The 10,000-nt window shown below is 38.0% G+C and overlaps 2 protein-coding genes across 2 annotated transcripts; both read right to left on the bottom strand.

Moving 5' to 3' along the window:
* On the bottom strand, positions 1-1,662 carry LOC124316408. Its single transcript, XM_046782337.1, has 4 exons — positions 1,607-1,662; positions 1,299-1,537; positions 705-1,219; positions 1-616 (listed from the first exon to the last, which is right to left on the bottom strand). The coding sequence occupies exons 2-4, from the start codon at positions 1,527-1,529 to the stop codon at positions 334-336; spliced, it is 1,029 nt and encodes a 342-aa protein (XP_046638293.1). The 5' UTR covers positions 1,530-1,537; positions 1,607-1,662; the 3' UTR covers positions 1-333.
* Positions 1,663-5,207: 3,545 nt separating this feature from the next.
* LOC124316609 lies at positions 5,208-9,084 on the bottom strand. Its single transcript, XM_046782627.1, has 10 exons — positions 7,759-9,084; positions 7,310-7,626; positions 7,126-7,242; positions 6,978-7,061; positions 6,824-6,898; positions 6,695-6,757; positions 6,554-6,619; positions 6,365-6,490; positions 6,164-6,313; positions 5,208-6,106 (listed from the first exon to the last, which is right to left on the bottom strand). The coding sequence occupies exons 1-10, from the start codon at positions 8,817-8,819 to the stop codon at positions 5,646-5,648; spliced, it is 2,520 nt and encodes an 839-aa protein (XP_046638583.1). The 5' UTR covers positions 8,820-9,084; the 3' UTR covers positions 5,208-5,645.
* Between the last annotated feature and the right edge of the window lie 916 nt (positions 9,085-10,000).

Genomic DNA, 10,000 nt, shown 5'->3' with positions numbered 1-10,000 from the left:
AAATGTCAATTTTCAGTGTAATAACAATAAGCTTATTGATTTGTCTGACTTTTACCGCTGACCACTTTTCGCACAATTAGTTGCACTTCATTCATGGAAAGGATAATAGACATGCCAGTGCATAATATATCAAATGAATTAAATAGCAGAAAACAGGCTTGGTTATTATATGTTCTACCTTTATAGTTATATATGACATATACAGTTGCCATATGCTATAGCCTAGCTAGGCTACTACTCAGAAGACAAATATTTCAGTAATATGAGAGCAGTGCTGAAGTTGATCTTTCCTTCTATTCTCATCGAATAGGCCTCTATTCCTTTTGCTGCTGGTTAGATGGGGCAGAGAGAGTAACCGGCCGGCAGACAAGACAGTTTTGCTGCAGGAAGATAGGTCTGAGTGACGGTGCTGGTGATGATCGACTTGAGAATCGTGACGGTCGTGTAGGTCAGGAAACTTTGAAAATTGAATTTCAAAAATCTTCCTTTCCTCAATTGTTTTCCGAATAGTTGCGACGACTCGTCGTTCTCCTCTTCTTTCGACGAGGTCATCTCAACCGACCAAGTCGGGATTGAATCACGCGGGAGCATCAGCGGCTCCATCGTTGGCATCACACTAATATATAAATGAGATTAAATCTGGGTCTATTATAATACTATGATAGGAGATCCGTTGACCGTTTGGCGTAGTTGTTTGAACTTACGTTTGGACTGCGGTTGGATTGACTGCTGGGAACTGGCTGTCGCCCTGATCGGTGTGATCGGTGTGATGATCGATTTCAGCGAATCTGCGTCTACGGCGACAGTTGACGGGAGGGGCATTCGGATCGAGACTAGCTAGGGGAATGCACGAAATGAAACTGATGGAAGTGCACGTCGACGTGACACTGACGGTGACCGTTTTAGACAGGAAATTGCTGCCATCGAGATAAAAGAAACGAGCGTTTGGCTCTTGATTTCCCGACAGCAAATCGCGAACTGGCCCGTAATTCTTGATGCGAGGCATGGCCATTTGACTGGGAATTGTGGTCGTGGGTCGTAAAATCAGTCCGCCCGACCTGATTTTGCTGTCGCCACTCTGCCGCCGGCCCGACATCAGCTGATCAATCAAAAACAGATATTGCCGCTTTAATTGATCGTCTATTAATGCATTCTGATCGCTGTGGTATTGTTTCCTGTCGAGCACTTCCTGATGGCGATAAGACTCCTCCTCATCATTCTAAAGAAAATCATTATTTGTTAATCAATTTGGTGTTATTCATCGTGAATAGAACTAGATTTATTTATTTATTTTTTACTTCCGGGTAGATGACGGTGGGTCTGATATGATGAATAGGGTTGGAGTAGCGGAAAAATGGAGTGTTTATTCCATCAAGAGGATCGGAGTAAAAGCCGGGTGCCTCTGTCGTTTGCGGCTGGAGATACTGCGACCACCAAAGTGGCTGTCCACTTCTTTGCTGATGAAATTGTTGAGGTGAGATGGCCACTAGGATCGACACCAGGAAGACCAGGCCCAATACGAATTTCATCTTTGTAACTTTTATAGGAGAAATACAATTGGATCTATATTTTATAAACACTATAAAGAATATTTAAGTCGTTTTACCTTTGTAATTAATCAACGGGTTACCAGCAGCAGCTTCGATGATAATCGATACTACCGGTGCGATTGTTTGATAATGAAACGAATGGAGAGGCGAGCTACTTATATACCTCCAATTTCTCCTGTTTATTTTTTATTTATTTAATATAAAGAATAGTGTGGTCGCCCTTGAAAGATGACACAGACATCTTTATTAGTTAATATAGACTGAATTTCCGTTGCGGGATGCAAGAGCTACGATGTGCATCGATAGAATTTATGGGTGCCGGAATGATATTTTTAGAAATCCTTTTTGCGGAATAAAGTGATGTTCCCTTTCATCGAACTTGTTGGATATTTTCATTGCAAATGCCCAACGGGACACTCCATGTGGGATAGTGGACTGGGCCGCTCTCAGCAGCGGTTATAAGTCATTTCTCCAAGCGAAAGGACTTGTAACCATTGGACCGACAAAAAAAGGTAATTAGACGCAGCTCAACACTAGGAATATAATATTTCATCCCACGTATAAATTTCGAACGTTATAGTCGGGTTATAGTATATCCTCGAGTCATTGGTCGGTGTCCCAAGTGTCCACTAATGGGATTCTTCCCCTTGTTTTTATTTTTAAATTTATCCCAGTCATGGATGAGTAACGAGACATCCGCGTGATATTTCTCGGTTGAATCTCTCCGGTTTGAAAATGAAACAAAATAATTAGTGAACAAATCGGCCGTGAAAAGGAGTCGGGATGAACAGAACAGAACAGGATTCTCACGCAATAAATCATTCCACTTGAAGAATGGATCAAATATTAATTCCTATTATTCCAGAAAACAAACAAGGCGATCCCTGCGAATTTCAAATGACTGCGAATATTCCTGCATCAACGGTAACATCCTTATAAGCGCTAGAGAGTGTTCTATTATTTGTCTAGGGCAATTTCATTTCTTGTTTTGTTTCACGGAGATGCTGCTGCTGGGATATACACGGCCGAGTTCCTCTCTGCTGGCTTCTCTCCCGTCAAAGGATAACACAGAAAATGTGCCGGGGAAACAGGGAATTGCTTTCCGGCTTTTGTATACAAATATTATTACGAAAGGCAAATGCTACTAGGCTATTTGCTATTTGGCAGGGCTTGATATGGCGCCCGTTGTTTTGTTTGCATATGTAGATTGGCAACGCGGTCCCGCAATATCACGTGCCCGTCACTGTAAATAAAGCCTGTATCAACTGCAAACATCTGAGAATTACAAATTCACAACTTAACTTTGACCATCTTGACGAACTTTATAAATAAGCAAACAGACAATTTTTAAAAACGATTCCGTTGGAGAGTTCTAGTACTCGGAAACGTACTGACTTGACATGCCAATCTATTTCGTAATCTGGCTAGCAGGTTATTACTAAGCAACTAACACTTTGCCGTGTTCATTCTGGTAAGTGTTTAACAAGCTATATAGCGCTGGAGTTAATTACAATTCGAAATTGCCGCCAATTTTTTGATTATTTGAATTTTGCAAATCTAAATTCTAAAATATTAATTGCGATTTTCATTTCGGCGCTCATAATCCAGCATTACATTAATTACCAGCCGTAGTTTATTCCCTCTTGACTTTCATGAGGGTCATGGATTAAATGTGGCGATTTTTAATTGTATCGATATCTTACTAAAGCATGGCTAATTTGAATATTAGTGTCGTCTGCTACACTCTTGTCTCTTGTTCACCAGTTTCGAAAAAGACAGAAGAGACGAAGTTAGGAAGTTTTCCTGCTTCTGCTGCACTTAATCAGACAAAAAAAAAGTTTAAGATTATAATAAAGAAAACGTGACGATAACTTTTTTGGGAAACGTAACGTGGCTGCACGAAAACTTGTAGAACAAATAAAATGACTAAAATGTGGTCGTCGTGTGGACTCTGTTGTGTTGGTGTCGAGGCTCAAGGCTCTGCCTGCTCTCAGACTCTCCATGCTGTTTGGCAGGTAAATGAAAGTGAGAATACAAATGCAATGATTTCGAGAGCTTGAACAGAAAAGTTAAACCTGTCCCAAATTTATGAAGTGTCATAGTTCCCGACTGGCATTTATCATGTAAGCCACCTGTCGATGCTTGGCAGTTTGTTTGAACTGTGTAAACTTTTCCTTTGTCCAGATTTTAGGCCAGAGACAGCCATTGTACGAAAAAGATGTACAAGTTTATCTTGTGCTGGCATTTAACCTGTCCTCAGTATCGTCACTAGGATAATGATTTGTGTTACTTTTATTCCTGCGACCTTCTAGAAATATTTTTATGTTGCAGGACCTGCATGAGTTAAGTGTATTAACATGGACACACCTTACATTCTCCCATTTATTACAAAATTTAGGTTTACCCAGTGTCTCATTTTTTGCTTGTCATTACATGATTGATTATGTCTAAATATTGTTCGTAACTCATTTTTAATTTTTATTTAGATAAACAGCATCCTTTTGGATTGCAGAAACTACCGATGTCGGATCGAGTTATGGATCTCTTCTTTCCCTTCTTTCCCTCTGCCCTCGTGTACATCCATGTGAGTGTGGGTGTATTCACGGGGACCCCCTTTTTCCTATCCCGCCTGATGGATTCAACTTTTCAGCTAATGGAGCACCTGTGGATGCCTGGCCGTATTTCCTAGGCCTAAAGGTAGGACAAACATTGATCTCTCTTCTTCCTTTAAGACTATTTGATAGCGTTGATTGTCAATCGCTACATTTCCATTCCGCTGCGGTTGACTGGCTGAACTGTTTTCTCTTGCCGTTTTTGTTGACTCCGTTAGGGCTTATTTTGAAATATCCCATTGGTAGAACGACTGCAGATCATGCCCGTTTTTGTAGGTCACAACTCACTGACAGTAACTATTGATAGATTAGGAGGTTACAATAAAAAATTTTGTTTTGAATTTTTTTTCGTGGCATTTAACAACCATTCAACTGTTGACGTTGACATCAACGTAATGTGAAATCATCACCATTGAGTCCTAAAACGATCGTGAATGACCGACCCTGGCACTTGGCGTTTAAGAACAAACGAACGTATCATAGTAAGGCTCGTCGTTTGATTAACTAACACGACATATGGTTCAATTCAAATGTTGGTCTCTGCAATGTCAATTGAGAGGCCAACATTTTGGAACATTTTTCGTATTTTTTTTTACACCGATGGCGTCCGTCCGTTTTTTGCGGGATTTACCGTGAAATTCTTTTATATTTTATTTTTAAATTAAAACCAACTTCTTTTTGTTTTGTTTTAACTTTTTAAAATGCGGGGAATATAAGCGATTTAGCGTTAATTTAATTTCATGTGATGTTAAGCTGCGATCGCCAATCAAATTGGATTTTTTTAAATTTTCTAAAGTGTTTTATCATCAAATCAAGTCCCCTGCCTTGGATTTTGCAAATAGACGCGTGAATTTGCGTTCAGCCCTGCACAACTATAATGAGAATAAAACTGTGAAAAGATTTGAAAAAAAAAATCCAATCTTTTATCGAATTAGAAGCGAATGAATTTTCTCCCAATTTAGTCCACTCAGCATTTAATAAAAATCTGGCAATCACAAAATTGGTTTTTCACTTGCCACGCCCACATTCTTACAGATAGAACCGCGAAAATTCGTTTGTGTATTAAACATGTTTAGTTGCATCTACAGTTTAATTTTCGTAAACAAATTCTAATTCCTTCATGAATAAGAGTCGACCGAATTTTCTACCCTTCCCTATTTTTTCTCCCATCTCATTCTGCGAACGTGAGAAGGAAATGAATTAAAATTTAATGAAATCAAATTTAAAAAAAGATAATCTCCCTTAAAGATAAACGAAGAGTGTAGAAGCAACGTTTCGTGTTGATTTCGAACGAAATTTTCAAATTACAATTTATCAAATTACAATTTAATAAATCAATTTTTTAAATCTGGCAATCAAAATGAGTTTTTCATGTCTCTTGCCCTTATTTTTAGAGATAGACAAAAGAATTTTTCTGGACGAGTGCACAACTGAAATATCAATTACATCCACAGTTTAATTTTGGTAAAGAAAATTCTACCCCTTAATGAATTTCCTCCTCCAACATGAAACCCGTGAAATGGGTCAAGTGGTCACTGTCGTCATATAAAGACGAGAATGAACCTCGAATCTGCACCCAAACTCGATCGCCTTTTTTTAAATTCAACGTCGACTGGAGGGTAAACGGACTCCATTGATCAACGGGGCCGTTATTCTCTTGAACATTACTCGCCCCGATTCGATGTCCGTTCAAATAAAGACGAGAATAAAAATTTACAGAAGATGAAGAATAAAGACGCGCCGTTCCCGCGAAAGAGAAAAAATAAATTCCCGGCCGCGGTGCCGTGAATTTCCCCGACGTCAAATTCATGGCATTTCCCTCGTTCACCACCGCCAAATCGAACGGAATCGGAGTGTTTTCTGTTTTAAATGGCGAATTTCTCTGGACGTAGAAATGGACAGGCGTCGATTTGACGTCGACGTATCCGATCCATTTCTGTTTGTCTGTACAATCAAAAGAATTAGACAAACAATAACAAGCAAAAATAGCACACGTCGTACCATTTTGATTGGCAAAAAAGTTGCAGTAAATCATTTCCATCTTCTTTGATCCTTTGACAGAAAAGAATCCATTGACTTTTTGTCCCATTCGCTCCAAATCAGCACACGAGGTTGGCATTTTACCGATGTCAACTATTTCACTCGTTCGGGCTGTTAAATCAAATTCTTAAATTTATTTAATAAATTTTATTTACAATTTACCTTTGTTACCGTTTGTTACAAAGTTTAATTTGGTCGCCAAATCCGCAACGGCGGACTTGGTGCTGTTCAACTCCGTCATCGTTGAGGCCAAATTTGTTTTTGCAGTTTCCAAATCATTTGAGGTTGCTGAATAAATGCATTCGATTTAAATTAAATCAATTTTAAATAATGAAACAAAATTGTTATTACCTCTTAGATCTTTTTTCAAATTTTCTTCAGCAATTCTTAGTTCTTGACCTAATCGATCCGAATTCGCTACACAATCAAAGAAAACATAATCAAATTAAAACAAATTATTTTTCAAAAAAATTAATTTGACGTGAAATTCACTTTTGAGTTCAGCTGACAAATTCCCGGCCGTGATTTTCGTTTCTGTCAATTCTGTTTCAGTCGCTAAATTTATTTAAAAAATGTTTGCATTCTAATTTTTATCTAATTTTCCAATGTAAGAATAAATACCGTTTAGTTTTGCAGATAAACCATCGACGGTTTTGATGAAATCTGCTCTCGTTTTCACCAACTCCTGCTTGGTCTCTGCTCGTAATAAAAAGCGTAAATTTTATAAACAAATTTTTTAAATTAAAATTTAATTTCCAGTAAAATAATAAAATACCATTTAACTTTATCGATAGATTATTGACATAAACCCTCGTTTCCTCCAAGTCGTTTTTGGTTTTCTCCAACTCTTGTTTAGTCCCTGCTCAATCACAACATCAAGAAAAATTCTGTTTTCTTAAATAACTTAAAATAATTCAAAATACCTTCTAATTTATTAGTGAAATCAATTTGCGTTTTAGTTAAATCACTCTTCGCATTTCTCAGTTCGGTATTCGTCTTCACCAAATTGTTCACAGTTGTGCTTAAGAGCTCAGTAGTGGCTAAAATTCAATTAAAATGATTCAAATTAAATTCAATAAATTTATTTGCAAAATTTATTTCAAAAACCTTTGAGTTCGTCCTTTAAATTGTTCCATTCGTCAGTGACGGTCAATTCTCCGTGTTCCATAATTTTTATCGGCACCGACAGTTCGGCGGTCGTGTAACGGACACGGACGTTGCGATCCTGAAACAATTGAGAATCACGAAATTTGCCCAAATTGATTCTGCTCAGTTGCATCGGTTTGGGCACAAATTTCTCTCCGTCCCATTGGACGTGATTTCTACTTTCTTGTAATAATTTTGCCATTTCTTCTTTAGAAATTTCGACCTGACTGGAACCATCAGATTCGTTTGTCATTTTCTCTGAAATGATTAAACTGATTCTGTCCACGTCGGCCCAACTGTTTGAGTCGTAATTGTGTTAGACTCTTCCTTTATTTTCTAAATTTTTATTTTCTTCATCCGAGTTGTTTTTTGCAAGTTCCCATTTCTCATTAAAATTAACATTGCGGTGCTGTTCTTCTCGTCTTGTTGTCTCTTTACTACTCGAAGTTGATTTTTCAGTTATTTCAGACTGTTTCTCCACTTTTTGAAACATATCCGCCAATATCTTTTGAGTTTCCCTGTCCAGTTTGTTGAGGATTTCATTTAAAGTTTTCGTCGTCTTGTCCGGCCGATAATTGTCGTCATTCCAGAAAACAGAGTCCCACATTTTGTCACTTTGTTCTCTTATGGTCGTCCTGGACGTTACGAGCAAATCCTTTAAAATATTTGAAACTTGAAACTCCGTATCAGGCGACCCGACCTCAGAGTCGTCAAATGTGTCCATTCGGATGTTGGTGGCCGTTTCCGACAACATTTTCTTCTCATGGCTGGCCGTCAAAAAAATTTCTTTCTTGTCACCAAATTTCTGTAAAAGAGTCGAGACCAATTGACCGGAAGTGACGCTGTCGATGCTGATGGTCGTCTGTTTGGTTTGCGACGTCTGCGGTGACAAACTGTACAAGAGTTTGAAATGGTTTGAATGTTTGGGAACAGATCGCATTTCACTGGCAAGTTCGTCGCAGATTTTCTGGTCATAACAAGTCAGAGAAAACCAAAGGGTTTTGCTTCTGTCATAATTCGTCCACACTGGCGATGGCGAATAATCTGTTGTGGGTATTTTGCTGGTGAGAATGACCTTCTCCAAGGGAATGACTCTGACTTTATTTGATTTGATTTGATGACCGACGATTTCATTTAAATGTTTGACCACTTCATTCTGGACTTTGTCGTTCCACATTTCAATGCGGAAGCTCATCTCTGGCTGTTTCGTAAATCTGTTGTAAGTACTAACGGCGCTTGAGTGGTCCAGCAGCGCCAGAGGGGAGTAGAAATATTTTTTCTGACTGTCAGATGATTTTTGATTATTATCGGCGTGTTCATAAATTTCAATGAGAAAGTTGCCGTACTCCATAGAACTGAACGTGTCCGGCGATATTTTTAGTTTCGCCCAAGAAGAAGAAGAAGCACCGAATGATTGACACTGACAGCAAACGGCCAAAAGAATGGTGAGGATCCATTTGATTGGGACCATTTCAGTAAAAACGTTTGGGAACTTTGGCACTTTGGGAAATTCTTTTCTTCAATTTTTCTCTTTTTTTTTTCAGAATTTTGGAAATCAGTTTCACATAAAAATGAATTAGCTCTACCTTATTTGCAGATGATGAAAACTTGTGTAGCCACAGAAGCAATTGTAAAGATATTTGCTAGAATTCTATATGATTTTATTGACACGACTGTTGACGTACAAGTTTAAAACTGAATTGAGACTTGGACAGAAATACGAAGGCAAACTCATTCGAATTGGGTTTTCCCTAAGGGCTTTTCCGTTTGCGCGAAATTGAGTCCAGTCTCGAGAGTTGAAAGATAAAACAGCAAGAGTCATTTGATATTCACGCCAAGGTTTTATAAACAGAACATCCTGCGTTTTAAACAAGTTCTCGATTCTTTAAAACGCAATAGACCAAAAAAATAAAATAAAACAAGCTGGCAGATTAGATAAATTTCGGATGACACACATTTAAATTTAAAATCGGTTTTTTATTGCTACACCAACTGCTTTCAAGCCGCAACCTAGACGCACCTAAAGTCATAGATAAATGATCTAAATTACATGAAATTATTTGTTACTTGTGCACCTATTCCGCATACCTAAATTGCGGGATCAACTATTTTTTTATCAATTTTTTATCAGATATTTTGAAGACATTATTTCAAATTTTGTTTTTGTTTGGTGCCTCATTTATTATTTAACAGACGCATTACGGCAGTGTGTTGATGATTTTCTACATTTATTAGATAATTTAACTGATAAGAAAGTCACACCAACAAAGAAACAAAATCTTTCATTTAGAAAAATGAAAATTTTACCCTTGTCCGCCCTTGTCCGCCCTTGTCCTTATTGGGTTAAAGAAATCTGGAATCCTTCTTGTTTTGAATTTTTTTTTTCGTGGCATATTAACAACCATTCAACTGTTGACGTTGACATTGACGTCAACGTAATGTGACATCATAATTGAAATCATTGAGCCCCCAAACGATCGTGAATGACCGACTCTGGCACTTATTGGCGTGAGGTAGACAGGAGATTCATCACCTGACATAAAAGACCAAACGAACGTCATCAAAGTTAAAAAATCTTCATTTAATTACTTACACGACATTGTTTAATTCTTTGGTCTCTCAACATTTTGGTCTTTTCTTCGAAACTGAACG

This window comes from Daphnia pulicaria, chromosome 12 (assembly GCF_021234035.1).
Source record: "Daphnia pulicaria isolate SC F1-1A chromosome 12, SC_F0-13Bv2, whole genome shotgun sequence".
Taxonomy (NCBI): Eukaryota; Metazoa; Arthropoda; class Branchiopoda; order Diplostraca; family Daphniidae; genus Daphnia; species Daphnia pulicaria.
Note: the sequence above shows the minus strand (reverse complement) of the source record. Positions and strands in the feature narration are given on the sequence as shown.

Coding starts and splice junctions, on each gene's coding strand:
- LOC124316408 (XM_046782337.1), bottom strand. CDS start 1,529: ATGAAATTCGTATTGGGCCTGGTCTTCCTGGTGTCGATCCTAGTGGCC. Junction 1,220..1,298: donor CCACCGTCATCTACCCGGAA/GTAAAAAATAAA, acceptor GATTTTCTTTAG/AATGATGAGGAGGAGTCTTA. Junction 617..704: donor AATCCAACCGCAGTCCAAAC/GTAAGTTCAAAC, acceptor TTTATATATTAG/TGTGATGCCAACGATGGAGC.
- LOC124316609 (XM_046782627.1), bottom strand. CDS start 8,819: ATGGTCCCAATCAAATGGATCCTCACCATTCTTTTGGCCGTTTGCTGT. Junction 6,620..6,694: donor TTTGTCAGCTGAACTCAAAA/GTGAATTTCACG, acceptor TTGATTGTGTAG/CGAATTCGGATCGATTAGGT. Junction 6,314..6,364: donor TGTAACAAACGGTAACAAAG/GTAAATTGTAAA, acceptor TTGATTTAACAG/CCCGAACGAGTGAAATAGTT.